Source organism: Dunckerocampus dactyliophorus, chromosome 11 (genome assembly GCF_027744805.1).
Source record: "Dunckerocampus dactyliophorus isolate RoL2022-P2 chromosome 11, RoL_Ddac_1.1, whole genome shotgun sequence".
NCBI lineage: Eukaryota > Metazoa > Chordata > Actinopteri > Syngnathiformes > Syngnathidae > Dunckerocampus > Dunckerocampus dactyliophorus.
In genome coordinates, this window is record NC_072829.1 from 3,581,468 (window position 1) to 3,600,730 (window position 19,263).

The 19,263-nt window shown below is 43.1% G+C and overlaps 1 protein-coding gene across 5 annotated transcripts in view; it reads left to right on the forward strand.

The window, feature by feature from the left end:
* limch1b (LIM and calponin homology domains 1b) overlaps positions 1–19,263 on the forward strand; it is a 64,188-nt gene that overhangs the window by 42,442 nt on the left and 2,483 nt on the right. For 2 of the 5 annotated variants that reach the window (XM_054792852.1, XM_054792857.1), the window contains 19 exons: positions 1,481–1,747; positions 5,437–5,454; positions 7,175–7,301; positions 7,447–7,604; positions 8,064–8,532; positions 10,594–10,896; positions 11,877–11,979; positions 12,112–12,197; positions 13,021–13,102; positions 13,201–13,269; positions 13,344–13,372; positions 13,759–13,848; positions 15,380–15,472; positions 16,427–16,570; positions 16,645–16,739; positions 17,673–17,798; positions 18,404–18,496; positions 18,647–18,755; positions 18,942–19,044. In XM_054792852.1, coding sequence (XP_054648827.1) covers positions 1,481–1,747; positions 5,437–5,454; positions 7,175–7,301; positions 7,447–7,604; positions 8,064–8,532; positions 10,594–10,896; positions 11,877–11,979; positions 12,112–12,197; positions 13,021–13,102; positions 13,201–13,269; positions 13,344–13,372; positions 13,759–13,848; positions 15,380–15,472; positions 16,427–16,570; positions 16,645–16,739; positions 17,673–17,798; positions 18,404–18,496; positions 18,647–18,755; positions 18,942–19,044 — 2,564 coding nt within the window. The remainder of the gene's footprint in view (positions 1–1,480; positions 1,748–5,436; positions 5,455–7,174; positions 7,302–7,446; positions 7,605–8,063; positions 8,533–10,593; positions 10,897–11,876; positions 11,980–12,111; positions 12,198–13,020; positions 13,103–13,200; positions 13,270–13,343; positions 13,373–13,758; positions 13,849–15,379; positions 15,473–16,426; positions 16,571–16,644; positions 16,740–17,672; positions 17,799–18,403; positions 18,497–18,646; positions 18,756–18,941; positions 19,045–19,263) is intronic. The other 3 variants (XM_054792855.1, XM_054792853.1, XM_054792856.1) reach the window with 3 other exon arrangements.

Here is a 19,263-nt window from a genome sequence, read left to right on the forward strand (position 1 = left end):
ACGGCATATGCCGATAAATGCCTTTCAACGCCGATCACAAAAGCCAATCACCTGTGGCTCGTACTGTTGCAGCATGCAGCCTGAAGAGAGCATCCCCCGCCCACTTTCCTTCATACCGTGCAGGGTATCAAACATGTCTGCCGTGTGGAACATACCTGCCGTTTGTGAGAGTGATATGAATTTTGCACCCTGCAAAACTCACCGGAGTAGCACGTTAAAAAAGCTTCAGTTTAATATGGCATTTGGAGAACAAACACTTAACCGAGCATGGTGAGTTTTTGAAGCTCACAATGTGATCATCAGTCAGACAACGCTCGCCCGTGTGTGCGTGACAGTCAGCAGTCTAAAGCAAATAACCCGAAAAATAATTGAAATCATCGCACTAGACGAGCAGCCTCTCTCACGTGGAGCCCATCTACAGTATGTGGTACATGGACGTCCTGCTGGAACGCCGTCAAACTACAGTATGTACTCTCACATCCAAACTCTCCTTAAAGAAGGCGTCTCATCCTCAGTAAGTTTCACGAGGGATACGTGTTCTCCTGAAAAGGAAGTCAAATATGTATAAGTGAAGGTGGTTTTTTTGGTTCCCGTTTTCATATCATATAGCCAATAGCAGGGCTGCAACCAGGAATTCCGGGCCCCATAAAAAAAATAAATAAATACACATCCCGTTGGGTGCCCCCCATTTTTACTTTTTTATACTTTTATACTTTTTTTGGGCCCCCTGGCAGACATGGGATCTTGGAATTTTCCTAACTTTTCCCACTTATACGGCGGACCAATAGCAGTCATCATAAATAAATTTACACTTAATCTACGTGATCGGTATCGGACGATTTCACTGGTGGGTGATCGGAATCGGCAGCTTAAAACCCTGATCGGAGCATCCTTAGCCGCGGAAACACACAATGTAACTTTACCACACAGACATTGCGGATATGGAAATAGACGCTTACATACTAATATACATGCAAAACCACACTATTTTATACTCATTTTTAACCCGCAAGGCATGCTGGGAAGCCCACACGCACACCCCTTCAACTAGATGTTAACCAGCATGACTTGCAGGTTACTTGCTGTGTTATTTATCAAAGAAACATCATGAAAGAAACTCTTGTGGAAATTGTAGTTTTTACGTAATCCTGCTACCGCAGGCAAACAATCATACAGTAGACCGTAAACATAAACTCCCTGGCTGTGGTCATTAATCCTAGCAAAAACAGGCATGGACCAGCACAGGCCAGACCTTGTCTCGGATAAATAGCTCTGAAACAAGGACACGGGACCCTCCCTCAGGATGTAAGGAAATGAGCACTGCTTCCTTCGCTGACCCTGATCTGACAGCTGCACACTTTCTTCCTCCCTGGCAGCCGTGCGTTCTGGGGATGTGTAGCGGTTCATCACAGCAACAGTGTCCACTGAAGGAAATTGTGAGCACCTCCGGAGGTGTTTAAGATTGCTCTGCTCTCCGCAGTTCTTCATCTCGCTCGTGCTCGGAGGAACTCTTTCACCAGGCAACAAGTCCCGTCAACACATGCAGCCACAGTCCTCCTGAGGAGGCCGCCTCGCCAGCAGAGGATGCCGTCACTCGTTTAATCGCGGACAGAACCCCGACCTCACCCAGAGGCATCAGCTTCCCATGCCCCCTTCTTCCTGTGCCTGCTGCCAACACTGGCCGACGGAAAGGGAGGGCTCCGAGCGAGCGCAACGAGGCTTTCTCGGACCGAGATTTTCCAGCAACGTGAGCCCCGCCCCCCGCCCCCGCACCCCTGTCTTGCAAGCACATTGCATCTTATCTTATTAATCTCCTCTCCGCCAGCCTGAGCTCAAGGAAGCATCCGGAGCCATCTGCATGCTCCTTTCTTATTTACATATGCAAATTCAGCACCTTGACACAATCCCTTCTGCTGCTATTACCACTGCAGCACTTCCACCCTCCACTTTTAACTTGAATGACAAACAAGGACAGCATCTCATGTTCTCACGTTGTGTCTCACAAGCGTAAAAAGAAGTTCAAGGAAAACTGCACTTTTTTTGGAATTTTGCCCATCGCCCACAATCCTTAAGTGAAACATGAACACGTTTCTTTCCCTTTTCTGTGCGTTCTAAAGAGAGAAAACGAGTTAGCATGAGCGAGCTAACAATGCACATCATGGAACCCACCAACAGTATTTCGACTATAAAGCCCTCTAAAAAAACCTAACAAGGTTTTCTGGTTTTATATCCATGCTGTGATCATGCATTAACAGGTACATTCATAATAACATGTAATACTTGCAGTATTTTTGCCATATTTTGATTACTTTTAAACATTACCGGAACTTCTTTCCTATGCACATTGATTTCCCATAGCCCATAGGAACTAACGCTACTTCTGTCAACAACAGCAGCATAGAAACAGCCAGTCTGTTTGCTATTACTAATCATGGCAGACTTCATGAGAGCCGTGGCCACCGACGACTATTTTTGGACAAACGTGGAACCAGAACCATTTCTTTTGAGCCTGAATATATGTCCTCATAGTCCTCAGGTAAAAAATGCTGACAGCAAACGAGCATCTAGCTGAGTCTTTGTAGCGATGTCGAGCCAGTATCGACTGCTTCAGTCTGTCACATTGTTTAGATTGTAGCGTGTGGAATCTCAAGTTGACTAACTTTTCGACTTATTGCCACAACCTTCTACAATACACGTGTGAGGCATAATTCATAGCCTAGCGTTAGCTTTTCCAAACTCACAAGCAACACAGCAGCAGCTGCAGTAGGTAGTGTACCGCTCGGCAGTGGCATGCGGCGTTGTGAGTGACGTTGTGTGACTCCGCCAGAAAAATATAGTTCTTTGTGTTAGCTGCTACAATAACAATATCGCTGTAGCTTGGTTAATATACAGGTCATTCATGTAAGTGGAACACTCTTTTAGGGCTTTATAGTCGAAATAGGTGGGTCCCATGACATGCATTGTTAGCTCGCTCATGCTAACTCGCTGGCTCTCTTTAGAACACACAGAAAAGGGAAAGAAATATGTGTTCATGTTTCACATAAGGATTGTGAGTGAGGAGCAAAATTCCCCAAAAGAAGTGCAGTTTTTCTTTAACTTCTAATGCGACGCACAATCAATAATACGCTCTTTTCTTAGCACCCCTTGTGTCAGGTGGTCCATCATTTGGAGTAAGTGTCAGGGAAAAAGCCAAAGAAAAAGCAAAAGGCATGCAGTTTGCTCGCTGACCTGAGGTCTCGTCAGGAACACTGAAGTCTCATCTTCCGTGACAATTCCACTTTCATGTTTCTGCGCGACTTTTTGTGTGTGTGTAAAAATATCTAAAATGTGTAATGAACCATATAGTCCAAAAACCCATGTACAAATTTAGCAAATAATTTTAAAAAATGTTTAAATACTTTTTATAGTAAGTACTCTCCTTCACAGTCACTACAAACTACCGTATTTTCCGGACTATAAGTCGCTCTGGAGTCGTAGTAAGTCACACCAGCCAAAAATGCACAGTGAAGAAGAAAAAAAACACGGACTATAAGTCACATTTTTGGGGGGAAATGTATGAAATCAGAGACCAAGAACAGACATTTCATCTCGAAAGGCAAGTTATAACAAGAACAGGCTAAGTAGGCGTCTGTTAACGTAACGTGACAAGGTGGTATGTTAGCGTAAACATTAACAGTTAACTATATCCTAAACAACATAACTAGTTCACTTGCAGCTTGTAATCTGCACAATATGATTTTTTTTTTTTTTGAGGACATTCGTGTTCCGTCTTTCTCAGTTCTCTTTATAAGTTCATGTTTGTACTGTCAATTTTCAGCGGTAAATGTTCTTGTAATATTATGACTTTATTCCCATAATATTTTAATTGTATTCCCATATTATAACTTTTCACCCAACATAATTTTTCAAAAATGACAACTTTTTGACTTTAAAAACAATACTTTTTTTCTTTCAACTCTATGCTGCTCAACGGACATAATATTATTTAAGCTCATAAAATTGTGACTTTCTGTCTCATTAGAATATGGCTTGTTTTCTCTTAATATTTTGACTTTATTCTTGTAAAATTACAGGGGCTTTTCCCATTTCTGTTGTTCTTGTTTTGAATTTTACAACTATTTCAGCTTTCTACTTGTAAATTTTCTTCTCTTCATTATGACTTTATTCCAACTTTTTCCTCAACCTAATTTTCCAAAAATGACAACTTTATTCATTGTTTTGTTTGTCATGATATTAAGACTTTAAAATTGTGTTATCTTTTGTTATTTTTCAGTTTAATGCTATTCTCTTAAAATTATGAGTTTTTCTTGTTAGATTACAACATTTTCTCTTAATTTGATTTATTTTTTTAAGTTTAGATTGTGCCTTGGGCCAATAAGAAACAGCCACGGGCCGCACTTTGGCCACCCCTGCTATATACACAACACAAAATATGTCCACATTAATAAACCTGAATGTAACATCCTTGATCGTCAAGAGTAAAGAAAGCCATGATGTGCGTCTTACCTTCCCTTCCCCTCTCCCTCTGCAACAAACGGCTGTTCATGCTTTGTCAATTGATGACAAGCTTTTTTTCCCACCAATAGGAAGGTAGTTTACTTTCACTTTGAAAGCAGCTGCCTTTCTGTGCCGAACGCACTTACAAATGATGACAAAATCACGCTTGTTGATGCTAAATCTGGTTTTACGACACCAATTTCCACCTTTGAGAGACCGGTAGGCAGTTTGAAGACTTTGGCACGAGTGTTGAGAGAGGGAGTGTGTGTGCGGCTGTCATCATACTACGCCGCCTGTCACGCTGTGCATGCGACAAAGAGTTAAAAAGCCTCACTTGAGTTTTTCTCATCCGCAAAGATGTCACCGTGAACGGGCTGCGCTTAATCACAGAGCGCAGTCTTTCCTCTTTGGCTTTTGGCAAATAGTCATCTTCCACTTCTATCTGGTATTACGTCAGCGAGCCCCCTCTAAATTTAGTTTCTCTCTTGTGGCGAACGACTGCAGGCCACTCTTTATCTCACACCCTTTGGAGGCAGCCTCATGAAAGAGCCTGCAAAGTATAATTTGAGATGCACGATATACCGTTACGTGTCGTCAGCATTTCAAATAGTAATCTTTCTGCAGAGATGTATCATGCTGGTTGGTGTGCAGCAATAACATCTTGTCTGCTCTGGGTGTGGATAAGACCGCCCTCTTGTGATTATTCCAAGCATCATCAAAGCCCTAAACGTGGCATGCGTCTGTGCACACACACAAAACCACATGTGCAAATAACACAGTTGCTTATCATCGTCATCTGTTTAATCCATCGAATATCATCACTGCGTACCGCGGTCACTCACAATAATCCACAATAACGTGTCTTTGTACTTGTGTGTTCATGTTTTTGTGATTGTGTGTGTGTGTGTGTGTCTCTCCATGCTCTCTGCGTCCTGACAGTGTGTCAGGTGACCCACAGTAAGTCGTCCCATCGCCACTCCTGCAGGGCCTGTGCTGCAGTGCACCGAATGTCATTCAGTTACCATGTGGGAACATCTGGCTGCCCTTTTATTAAAATAATGCATCCAAGGCGAGTGTCCTTGTCGGCCACCCGAGTATAAACGTGTGATTATCTCAGGAAGGATGCTGCATTGGAATTTTTCTTTGCAGCACATTTCTAGATAAGTGGAAAATGGCCTTGAAATGGAGATAATTCAAAAATATTCATTCAAACACAAGTGCTATTATTTTCCAGTTTAATAATTGAAGTAAGTGTAGCTAGACCAGGGGTCTCTCATTCAGTCTAACTTGGGGGCTGTTGGCGGTAGAGGCTGGGCCGCATCAAGTATTCAGTCACAGAGCAACTTAGGATAGATAACGCATACGCAGGGCTGCTACTACTGCTAGTGGAGGAGAATAAATACCATACCTCTAAACACGTACCCTTAGCAACATTTTACACAACAAGTGCCGCAAAGCATGCTGGGAAGCCAGAAGCACTCCCAGCGACATTAATGAAGCAGATGTTGCCACATGAAACTGACTTTGTTGAAAGACTTCATGCATCACGCACCGTGCGTCAAATCACTATCAGTATTTGTAGTTCACTGGAATTTCTGTCAGAGGTGCTTGGAACGTCATCTAAAGCAGGGGTGTCCGAACGTTTTCCACCGAGGGCCACATACCGACGTGAAAGGATGCATGTGCTCAGACGTTATACAGCATACATTCCAAGAAAAGACTGCATCTCAGCTTTGTGATATACTGTAGGTGAAAAAGCCTAGAATTAGTAGCAACTTCACTCTTGGCTCTTTTTTTTGGAATATTGTTACTTTTCCCCAATCTAATTTTCCAAAAATTGCAACCTTATTTTGTTTTGTTTCTCATCAAATTACGAAAAATCTTTAATATTTAAACTCTATGCTACTAAATTAACATTTTTTCTTTTATGTGTTCTCAGAAAATTGCAGCTTTTTTTCTGGTTAGAATACAACTTTTTTCTCTTTAATATTTTAACTTTATCCTCAGGCAATTACAGCTGTGTTTTTTCCATTTCTGCTGGGTTTTTCTATTTCAACTGTGTTCTTGTAAATTTCCTTTTCATAGTATGACTTTATTCATATTATATTTTGACTTTATTGCCATTTTCACAACCTAATTGTCTTTCTTTAATATTTCAGCTTTATGCTACCAAAATGCAGTAATTTTTCCTCATAATACTACATTATTCTCCTTACATTACAACTTTATCTCGTTACATTACAACTTTTTGCCTAAATTTATTCTTGTAACATTACTGCTGATTTTTCTATTTTTGCTGGTGTTGTAGTTTTTTTGTTTTTGTTCAAGTTTTCTTGTAAAATTATATTTTTAGAATGTGCCGCCGACCATAAATGAACCGGACCCTGCACCGCACTTTGGACACCCCTGAACTACAGCTACTGCATGCTGTATATCATGTAGTGTGTTTACAAGTTCATCTCATTGCCCTGTAGAAGGAATGAATAATGGCATCGTCCCGCTACGTTGTACAAGTACTGTAGTCCTGCAGTATTACAGTGTGTCTTCTGACTAGGAACATAAACAAATAGCCGTGCCTTCCTTAGAGGGAAACCAATCTGGGATTGCGAAAATGTGTCATAAAAGCGCTTCATTTATTTTTGGTCTGTGTGTCTGTCCCTCCCGCTGTGCCCTGCAGGAGTGTGAGCATGATTGACATGCGCGCCGAGGAGGATGCCGTCCTGCAGCCGCACAGTCAAGTGCGTCACGAGCTGATGCATAATCAGTACAACAGGATGAAGGAAGAGGACAGTCACTGGCAGGACGTGAGTGTCTGACTCATTTGTTATTGTGTACTTGATATATTCATTCATTCATTCAAAGCATGTCCCAGTAGGTGGGGACACCCCATGGAACATAATAGTTGGCATTTTTGAATATATACAGTGTGACATTAAGTTCTGTTGGCAGGACCTGGCTCGGTGGAAAAGTCGGAGGCGGAGCATCTCCCAGGACCTGATCAAGAAGGAGGAGGAGAGGAAGCTGATGGAGCAGCTGTTGTCCGGAGACACCTGCATCTCCCACAGGAGGAAAAGCATCAAGACTTACAGGGAGATTGTAGAAGACAAGTAGGTCAAAGTTGCCAGAGAATACGTGATATGTAAGCTGCACCCACTAAACTTAAAGAGGGAAAAAAAGATTTGTATTTGGAGGTGTCCACTCCGTAGCATGGGATATTTATTAAACAGAAAGATTTTTTTAACAAATAGAACAGCGCGTGTCATTTGGTTGGTTAAACGGTAGCCTACCAGAGAAGTCATTCATTGCCGTCCTCCTCCTCCTCCTCGGAACTGAAACCACTCAAGTCGTCTTCTCCTCACTTTCTTCGTCATTCTCTCTCTCTTTCGTTGTCGCTCTTTGTGTCACTTTTGTCTCGAGCCATTAGCCATTTAGCTTGAGCTAAAGCTATTTGTCACGCAGTAGTCCAGCCTTTCCAAACCCAAAGCATGAGAAAAAAGTAGCCTTTACACCAGAAATGTTGTTAATCACACAGTCACACAGACTTTCATAGGTCCTCTCCCTCGCAGAGAACGTCGTGAGGAGGAGCTGCGGGCAGCTTACAGAAGAGCCAGAACCCCAGAGGAGGCGTCCTTCATCCTCCAGCGCTACGCCCAGCGCTTTTCCATCAGCGAGGCCGTGCTGGAGCGCCTGCAACTGCCCAAGCTCCTGGACCGCAGCATTTCCGCCGACCCGTCCTTCCCTTGCTTCCCCATCTCCCTTTCGCCTTCACCGACCACTCCTGCGCCCTCGGACACAGACCCCAACGGCCCCATGAAGTATCTGAGGCAGCAGTCCGCCCCCGCCCCCAGGTTCATGTCGACGCTGGAGGCGCGGGTGGACGAGTTCCCCCGAGACTCGCCCCACCGGCCGCAGATCCGCGCACGCTCGTCTGAGCCACCGTCCAACCGGGTGCTGCCGCCCAAGCCTGTGCCTTTGCTGACCCCCAAGCCTTACCTCCAGTCCTGGCCCTCCACGCCTGAACCCTGGTCCAGCAAGGTGAGTCACACAATTCTTGACAATTGTTCAGTGAGAATGCACGTGGGGGTTATCAAGACCCCTAGTTCCTCATTCCTTGTCATCAGATTCCACTGGACAGCCATGGTGAGGAGCAAACGCGTCTCTAAGGCCTTGCAAGAAGAAGCAAACGCAAGCAGATTCATTTCCTTTCCCTCTGGAAAAAAATGGAAGCGTAGATAAAAGAGATGTTTCTCTGTGCTTGCAAGCAAGGCTACCAGGCTAAAAGGAGCCCAGTGCTTCTCTGGAATGTCTTGTCAGGAGTCCGAGCCGAGTCCAGCTTTGAATGGAGCCTTGTGTTCCCTATTGACTTTAGAAGCCGAGGAGAAGGACTCTCTCCACATGGAGTGGGCTCCCTTGCGGACAAAGAGGGCCCACACAGGCTGCTTGGAGACGGATGAGAAGGTGGAGGTACTGAGGGCGCGCACTGAGAAGCGCCATTCACGCTGCTCCGCCGGCGTGTCTTAAGTTAGCACTCCCCAGGAGCTCCTCACACATATATTAGTGCGGCTTTGTCACTGAGGCCCGCATGGTGCTAAAGGCGGCATGAATATCTACAACACACTGGGAGGCGTGGCCAGTAATCAGCACAAATTAGGTCACGAGTGGGTTCGAGTTGTATTTTTTATAACCCCCACCAAGGTACCATAAGTTAGTCTATTTGTTGATTACCTCCTGTTCAAGCTGGTGTTTCCTTGCCTCCGTCACCCAAGTGCTTGCTCACATGGGGTCTTTTTGTGTTGTGCACAAAACACCTCATTGAATTCCACTCAACTTTGTGTATGGGTGTGAACCGAAGACAGTGACCAGTACATGTCGGCATATTACCACCACCTACTGGCATTTTCTCCCCTTAAAGTACAGCAAGGGTGACCAAAGTCTTTTTTTATCGGCGCCCGGGATATTCTAAAAATAACATTTTACAAGAAAACTAAAAAAAAAAAAAAGGAAAAATCTGCAGTAATTTTACGAGAATAACGTCGTAATATTATGATGGAAAGTAACGTCATTCTAGTAGCATAAAGATGAAATATTAAGAAAGATTTTTTTTTGTTGTTGTAATATGAAAAACAAACAAAACAACAAATAAAGTTGTAAACAAGGCTGGTCTAATCATTTTTTCCATGACTGTAGATGCCGAGGGCAGTGCTTTCTCAGGCGTTTGGTCTGCAAATATAAACAAAACAGTGCAAAATGGTGCGCGCTCACAAACGGAATCGCTGGCCACATTGCAAAAACACGCATACAGGCAACTTCTGTGTCAAGCTAATGTCTTACACGGGTACACCTTACACTATACTTGAGTGCCATCTAGTGGTTCAAATGTAAAGGACACCTCTCATGACAATGAAAAAATGGTCGAAAAAATTGTTGCCGATAAAATCGATTATTGACGATAATTTGTAGCACAATTATCGACCAGCAAAATTTGTTATTGTGACAGGCTTAGCCGGATCCGATCCATTTCAGGTGCTTAAATCAACAAATATATCAAATATCACAACATCTGCTGGTAATTTGTGGTGCTTATGGAGTCTGAAAAAAAAATGCTGACTCAGTAAGCAACTTTACGTCTTCTAGATCCTGTATGTAAGTGTTTCAGTTGTACAGTAACTTTATGGTTGCAGACCCAACCATGATAAGTGAATTTAGGGTGAAGGAGGAGTAAGTATTTACATATGGAATATTCTGTTCTGTGAAGTACTTCCTAGGTGACTACTGTCTCATCAATGCAACATTACTGACACCTGGTGACCAGTGTATGACACTACATAACATCACAATGTCTTTGAATGTATCTTCAGAATGTCTTATATTTCTATTTTACTTCATTTAGCCATTTTTATGTTTGCAAATGCTTAATTTTCATCAAAAGATGCTAACAATTTGCTTAAATATGCATATTTTTAAGAATAACAGGTCGTGGTAAACTACAAAAACATTGATTTCTTAATACAGTTTTCAAAAAGAGTGATGGAGTGGCGAGGGATTACTGTATAGCCTAGCATGGGCATTTCTCAACGCAGTGTTTTTCCTATGCAGCCCGATGGTTTGCTCCGGGTCAACGGCAAGACAGAAGGTGACCCCGATGCTCCCATCATGCCCGAGAGCCCAGGAAGGGAATTCTGTCCCGTTTTCCTACCGTCCTCCCCGAAAACAGCCAGCCCCAGCACCTGTGACGCTCCCTCGCCCGCACACAGTAGCACCGCCTACGCTGGAAGCCCAGTCTCCACACATGCCAGTGCCAAGGCATCGTCCGACGCTGACGTCTCTCTTCGGGACATCCAGTATGACAAAGTCACTCGGCACTCGACACCGGCGAGCCGGCCCACTTCACTGCCAGCGGTAAATATTAGAGATGGACGATATATTTTTTTCAAACACGTACCAATAACTTTCTGCTTCTCAACACCGATATGATGCCGATGACCGTTAACTTTTGTAGATCTACTTTTTTAAATTTAGATTTTACTGTAGCTTGTGCACACCTGGAGGTAAAAAGGACTCAAACTAATTTGGATACAACCAACTGTACCTGTTGATTTGTCCTAAACAAATATCATGACATTACTACTACCACATCAATACTATCAGGAGAAGCAGACTATAGAGCGCAGGGATCCAACAGCTGTGGCCCAGCAAAGTGCACTATATTTGGACACATGCTCTGAGCAGCCGGTGTGACGCCACAGAGGGCTCTGGCCAACCTTTTTGCACTTTTGCACACCATGCCCCAGGCGTGGTAGCGATGTGGCGTTGTTTCAGGTGGCTGATAAAGTTTATTGTGTGCTCGATGTTTTGTTTTGGGTTTTTTTGTCCCCTCACCGCGGAGCGGTTTGGTACAACTAGCACACAAAATGTCTCTGAAACAATGAACGTTTGTTTCTAAGTGAGCTCACGGGACGTTAGGACTGGCCGTTAACGTTACAGGCAGGAGGAAAAAAGGAGCGCTTGATTTGGTCACCCCCGTACACAAGTAATTTGCCTCATTGGAGCATTTTTTTAAATTATCGCTCATCATTTTTAATCTTATACAGGTAGGCTTTATCCGTATGACATCATAATTCCCTCATTTGGTTATCGTGCACCCCTAATAGATATCTTTATTGTTGAAACTTGGCAATGTCAGTCAAATACATGAACAGACTATACCATGAAATACACCTGCAGAGTGTAAATGTAGATTTTCTTTCCAATGTTTTGGTTGCTGAGCATATAAGCTCCTTCAGAAGCTCCTTCACCACTGCGGCAGAAGCTAAATGTGAATGATTTATTGACTTTCCTGCAACATTGAATAATTTACATGCAAATCTCTGCCCTTGTAGGAATTGCAGAAGCCAGAGGGAAGCTTTGGGATGCGTGGAAGCCAGTCAGCAGCTGCTCCAGTGGAGGAAAAGTGTGAAGAATCATGCCATCAAACACCTGCAGGTCTAACTTGCATGCTGCTATAATGCCTTCCATCTGACTACTTTCACAACTTAGCCTGACTTTTCTTTAGGAATCAGAATAAACTGTATTTGAATCCCTACATCTGCTGTAACAGCCTGTAACTTTCTGCAGAGGCCAAACAGGAGGCAGTGCCATCGTGTCAAAGCATCTCTAGTGGGGACCAGTCGGGGGTTGGCACGCAGGCAACAACCTCACAGGTGAGCAATGCCTACTGCACTTACCCTTCCTTCCATCAACCCCAGCTGCCAACATGTGGAACACACAATCTAACTACGAGGGGTGTCCCGATCCGATATTGATATCGGACATTGGGCCAACATCACCAAAAATACCAATATCAGATTATATCGGCCGGCATCTAAAATGTCCAATATTGGCACTTTGATGCAAGCAGTCAATTCCAGACTCCGCCGCGGCACGCTGCTGGAGAGAGCCCACATGATACTGTTCTTTGGCATGACCATATCTAAGTTTTTATGTGGATATACGGGGTAGTAACTATAAAAGTAATCTTAATTTGCTAAATGTACTGCAAAAAAGCCAAGCCAGGGGTCGCCAACCCATCGATCGTGAGCTACTAGTTGGTCTTTGGGACTTTGCCAGTCGATCGCGAGAACATTTGAAAATATTGTATTATCACATCAGTGATAATTGTGTGTGTGTGTATATATGCACCCCATGTGGGGGGCAGGTAGCTCTTGCGCAGGTTAATGACCGATACCAGGGATCTTGGTATCAGAAAGGTTGGTGACCACTGGTGTAAGTGATACCCGCAAATTCCGTGTGGTACTAGTGAAGTATCTATCTATGCTGGCATTATGTGATGGGTAAACTAAATGGGTTTTCCACAAAGTAGCGGCCTAATTATGGAGCTGGAGAGCAGAAAGGGGCAGATTTTCCCACAAATAAAATTTTGTTTTTTTAAAAAAAGCTGCTAATTTGCGGGCTATTGAATGCTGAATGGTGAATATGCGGGGATCCACTGTACAGATCCTACAGATAATGCTGTCATACCTGCAGACGAGCATGCACAGTCACCTGGAGAGGAACCACCACAAGAATGAGGAAGTAGCTTCTTCAGCTGCTCCAGGAACCACAGCAGGCCAGTGAAACTTAGAAAAACACTACATTAGCTGCTGTTACCTTCTTCTACAAGTAGAAACCAGAACTTACAGTAAAAGATTGATTTTTCCCTTGCAGGCTATGCAAACACTCTCCAGTCTCCTTTGACAAGCAGCAACCCAAATTTACGCTGGGAGTTCTTTGCAGGTAACTACTGGTTAAGCGTGATGGTTCTTGTTTGCGTTGCGGTGCATCTCACGTCACGTTCTTACACTCGGCAGATAAGGGGGAGAAGGACCACTGCAGCAACGTGAGTACAATCTTACCTTCACTTACAAACTGTATGAAGATGCTTTTTCCCTGCTTCTCATCCGGCTTATCATACCCGAGGCCTGATGAGGACGCAGCAGAAAGCGTCCGTGATCCCCTCCGTTTATGATTGTTGCTCACCTCTCCCTTTCTCTGTCTTCTTTCTTTTTAGTAGGAGTGGATTGGCTAGCATTGGAGTAGTGCTGTTGTGGTAGACCAACTATCTCAGTCTCCTCTCTTCCCTCCTTTTTCCTGTGCTGGATGTGTCTGTTTGTCTTTTGGCTTCCTGGTTGGATCACGGTGTGTGTGTGTGTGTGCATGGCTGTTTGTGCGCGTCTGTGCATGTGACGGGAATCCTATCAGGTGTCACTCCCGGTATCCCCTCAGGCCAGGCGGGCTGACCGCTGGTCCTGGGACCCGGACGAGGAGCGAAAGCGTCAAGAAAGGTGGCAGCGAGAGCAGGAGCGCATGCTGCAGGTACACGGATAATTAAGTAAGACAAAGCATGGCGCATGACACTTCCTGTTGAGGAGAAAAGCCACCAGCGCCGCAAAGATCGCTTCCCAAGTTTTGCTCTTTTTTGCAGAAAGTAATTAGTTTTTTTTGTTGCATTTTCCATTTACATCTCAGTTTCAACACAAAACAAAACACACGCACACACATACTGTATGTATTCCCATTTGAAAGCTTTTTGCTAATTCTTTTGTTTTAAATTATAATTACATTTAATTTACTTATTTTTTCTTGTATTTATTTTATATTAAATTATTATTATAAATTATTCTTTTATGATTACTTTTTATTTATACATCATTTTTTCCCCCAAAATTTTAAAATTCTTTCAAACTGCCCCCATTTAAAAGGTGAATAATCAGATTAATAACTTAAAAAAAAATATATAATTTTTTAAATTAAATTATTATTTTATTAATTATTTTTTTAATAAAATAAAAAATAAGAATAAAGATTTGCTGTATAAATCATGCTATTCGCAAAGCTTGATTCAGCTTAATGCAAACTTTACATTTTTTGAAAACGTAAATAATTGCTTTTTTTTTCAAAAATAATATAAAATAAAAAATTATAACTGAACTAACACAAACTTTTAAATTGCTGCTCCCATTTAAAAGGTAAATAACGAGATTAATATTTGGAAAAAACGTTTTTAAAAAATTTAAATATATTTTTTAATTATTAAAATAAATACAAATAAAAAATATATAACTTCAATCGAAAAAGAATAAATGAAATCAAACCATCGCTGCTCGCAAAGCTTGATTCAGCTTAACACGAGACCATTCCCTGCTACGACCACCAGAGGGCGGCCTTGTGCAGCAGAAGAACCCTGGTGTGCAGCTTGCCTGGGGGAGGCTGCTGCTTCCTGCTGCCCAAATCCCCATCTCTCTCTCTCTCCTCCTCAGCCAGCAAGGAGTTGCATCTCACGTCGGCAGTGAGAACAGCTTCCTCCTACCTGTCGCAGGACCGTAATCATGATGATGCGCCGGGATGGACGGATGTGTGGCGCATCGTTGTCGTGATTTGTCCCACTAGTTTGTGTCTCCTCTCTCTGAATGTGCTGTTCTGAGCTTCATGCTTCCTGTGCAGCTCCTGTGCAAGACAATGATGCTCGTTTTTCATAGTCAAGAGCGATGAGCATACAGCAAATTATTAGAAACAGCTCAGCGTGATGCAGCAAAGCAGAGTACACAGCAATAAATATGCCATTAACTCTCTGAGCATTGTGGCCTTTGTTTAAAAATGGAAATTGCACAGGAAGCCAGTGCTCAGCTGTGTTTGCATGTTCAGCTTTTGCCTGCTGCTGTTGTCTTTTTCTTTACATTTCACCCGGCAAGTACATTTTGCGTTTTAAGCATAATAGAACATAATAGAACTGGTTAAACGTCAACTTAACAGGCAAGACTTGTATTAGTTGATTAGTTTTCGTTAGTCTTCCTGTTCACTGAGGATTTGCGCTGCCTGTGTGGTGTTTGTGTTTCCATGGCAACAGGAGAAGTACCAGCGGGAGCAGGAGAAGCTGAAGGAGGAGTGGGAGAAAGCTCAGAGGGAGGTGGCGGAGGAGGAGAGGAGGTACCACGAGGAGGTGGGCGTATGTTTGGAAATTATTCTGACAGGTTTTTAAAAGTAGACGAGTCACAATGCCATTTAGGTAACATTTTTACAATACCTGGCGCACCAGTGTTGTTAGTATGAGTAGTGATAAAATATATTATCCTGTAATCCCTCGTTCACTCATTGGTTAATTGGTTCCAGATCCGACCGTGATAGGTGAATTTCCTGAAGTAGGTTTCTTTATTTATGAATGGAATATTTTTGTAGTTTGAGTGTAGAAAACCTGTTTACAAACTTATATATGGCTTTTAACATTAGAGCCATCTCGACATGAAATAACACCCCTATAGTTACCTTTACACTCCTATTACCCAATATACTGTCGTAGAAAAAATAAGCAATGTGAGACATAAATAAGACTTGTGCTTGTGTCTGTTGCTGTAAATGTGTTCCAGCGCTAGGGGAGGCTGAGTGAGGGGCGGACAGGAAGCAACGTCAGGGGTACAGAGTTGAGTTTTAGCTTGTCGTGGATTATGGCCGTAGCAGTATCCCGTGTTTGGGATTTTTGTGCCTCTTGTGAGGTCATTCAGACCTGCAATAAAAGCCTGTTCTTCCGGCAATCAAGTCTGGTGCTTGTGTGTCACACGGAACATGACAGTAACATTACTGATGACTAGTGACCAGTGCAGAATACTATACTGTGTATCATCACGACATCTTTGAATGCCTTATATTTGCATTTTACTTCATTCAGCCAGTTGTATGTTTGAAAATGCTTCATTTAGGCAAAAAACACACTTCAAGATGCTTATTTTTGAGTAATAAAGGGTCGAATTCAACCACGAAACAGCATGGTTTACTAATTTTGAAGAAATGTGACAATGCAAAATTTGAAGCACATTTACGATTACTGTACAATATATAAAATATGTATAGTAAAAAATGAATACATAGTAATAGTGTTGTTATCTGGGCGTTACCACAGGAGCGTCGGATACTGGAAGAGACGGTCGCTCCTCTGACTCCCTCGCCCGGCCGGACCGAGCCCTCGCCAGACTTCCATGAACCCCAGGACGCCATCGTCCGTTCTCTGGCAGACTGGGAACGCAAGCAGGAGCGCCTGCATTCGGTGAACTACTTATTCTTTCATATTAACTGTCAACTTGAAATGCATGACTGAATGTTCCTGATTGGCTGACACAGAAGGGAAGTGCAGAGAGCACAGAGTGGCGACGACGAGAGAACGACAGGACGAGTGACATTAGCACCGCGGATGACAGTTTCAAGACGGGCAGAAGGTTTGTGAACACGCCGGGAAATGTTTATGTGCACATGAACAAATTATTTGCCAAATCAACAGCCAAAGAGGATGTTGTGTTAATTGGAAGGAGGCGATAATTGGAGAGAGGCTCTAATAAGTTCAGTTTTTTAACTTTAATAATGATGTGGCATGCATGAGAAAGTGGAAAGGAATTCGGCGCTCTCAGGTGTATTCCACAACACAGCGACAACAGAATAGCCCTAAGGAGCCAGCTGCTCAGTCAGCGTTACTAATAATAAGAATTAGAGCAGAGGTAGATAAAGCTGATGGATGTTGACCATTTGTGAAGCTGGTGAAAACTAGGAAGGCGCTAATAAATCATCTGTTTTGTGGTTGAATATGAATTTCATTATTGTAAAAAAAATCATTACAAAATCGCATATGTAAGCAAATTTCAAATTTATTTTGGCCTAAATGAAGCATTTTCAAGCATCAAAAATGAAGTAAAATACAAATATAAGACATTCAAAGACGTGATGATATATTGTATTCTACACTGGTCACTAGGTGTCGGTAATGTTGCGTTGATCAGACAATGGCCACTGCGGGAAGTACTGTACAGAACAGGAAGTAAAAAAAATAAATAACAGAGCTAACATCTGAGTCTATATTATGTCTTATTTTCTCTTATTATGTCGACTATTTTGGGTAATAGGAGTGTAAAGGTGACTATGGGATGTTTCATGTCTAGAGGGCTCTTATAGTTTAGTTTAAGAACATATTTTGTAATCTGATTTTCTTATGCTCTAACGGCAAATATTCCATTTATAAACAAGGAATCATACTTTGCGGGAATTCACTTATCACAGGCTGGATTAATGTAAGATTATAACATGGTTATCAACATAATAGCTGTGTATATACGTAATAAAAATGATGAAAACTGATTGGCAATGTCTTGCATCTTCAGCTCAGTGAGTCAGAGCAGCTGTCTGCAGAATGGGCAGAAACTTCCCCAAATACCCAAAACCTCCTCGCCAGGCAAGAAACAGCAAGAGCTGGCGGCAGACACCAAGAGGCCTGCAGGAGAGCGCAGGTGTGTGTGTGTGTGTGTGTGTGTGTGTGTGTGTGTGTGTGTGTGTGTGTGTGTGTGTGTGTGTGTGTGTGTGTGTGTGTGTGTGTGTGTGTGTGTGTGTGTGTGTGTGTGTGTGTGTGTGCGTGTGTGCGTGCGTGTGCGTGTGTGAATGTTTTCAATATACTTGAAAAGTACGTACTTCCAGTCCATCATGGTGTTTGGCTCCATGTTTTCCTTCTGTCTATTGTTTACTGTCAAGACTCCTCCTACCCAGCACAGTAATCATGTCAGATATTGATGAGGGTGAAGCGTAGCCATGGCAACTGAGTGCTGCTTAATGACAGCAGCTGCAGTAAAAGCCTTCATGATTAACAACCTCATAACCAGCCATCCTTCAGTTACCTCGACCGGCCAGCAGGTGGCGCCTTATACTCATTGTTTTTTCCCCCTCCTTGAAGCAACATCACTACCATGCGTTGTCATGACGTCACATCCTGCAGTTAAACATACATGCCTGCTTTTTTGTTTTCCATTTGATGCAATTGTGCAGTTTCATCCATTGAGTGTTTGTGTGTGATGGTCATCACGCCTACCATGCCGCTATCATGCCGCTATCCATTTTCCAGGAGCGTCCCCACCGGTAATAACGTGGGCCACAGCTCATCAAAGTCCCCAGCAGCATGTCCACCACCCGGCGACACCATGCCTCCACCCAACAGGTACCGCCCCCAAGACATCCATCCTCACCTCAGTCATGTTTTGCTGATAGTACACCACTTTGGCTCATGGCGGCGTGTCACAGCATCAGCATATAATCACACTCTATTCTTGCATTTCATGGTCTTTATGGTCTGTGTGTCGTCCTGTAGGTCAGTCAGCGGGAAGAAGCTGTGCTCCAGCTGCAGTCAGCCATTAGGGAAGGGGGCGGCCATGATCATCGAGACCCTCAGCCTCTTCTTCCACATTGACTGTTTTAAGGTGCGTGAGGAAGCCTCCTTTGCTTCTATTATCTTGCGTTTTTCACAGCGTCAAACAAAGTGGAATTTGCACAGGCTGAACACCAGGTGGCGCCATACTCCCCTTTTCTTTTCAGTCATCTTTTATACTTTTACATGCATCAAACGTGCCCTCTCTTTGTTTGTGCGTGTGTGTGTCCATCATCAGTGTGGTGTGTGTAAGGGACAATTAGGAGACACATCCACGGGCACGGACGTCCGGATCAGAAACGGCCTCCTCAACTGCCACCAGTGCTACATCCGCTCCCGCTGTGAGTGACCGTCTTGATGCTGCATTTCACATCACCTTCCGTTCAGCATATTCACTCTTTTGTATTCAAATATCCTAAATGTTGTCATTACAGCCCAAGCCTTTATATACCTAAAGTGCAAAGAGGACAGGGCGATAATTATGTTCTGCATTTGAACACTCTTATCATTTTAAAAAATTAAATGCAACAAGTAAATTTATTTACATTAGTAATGATTTG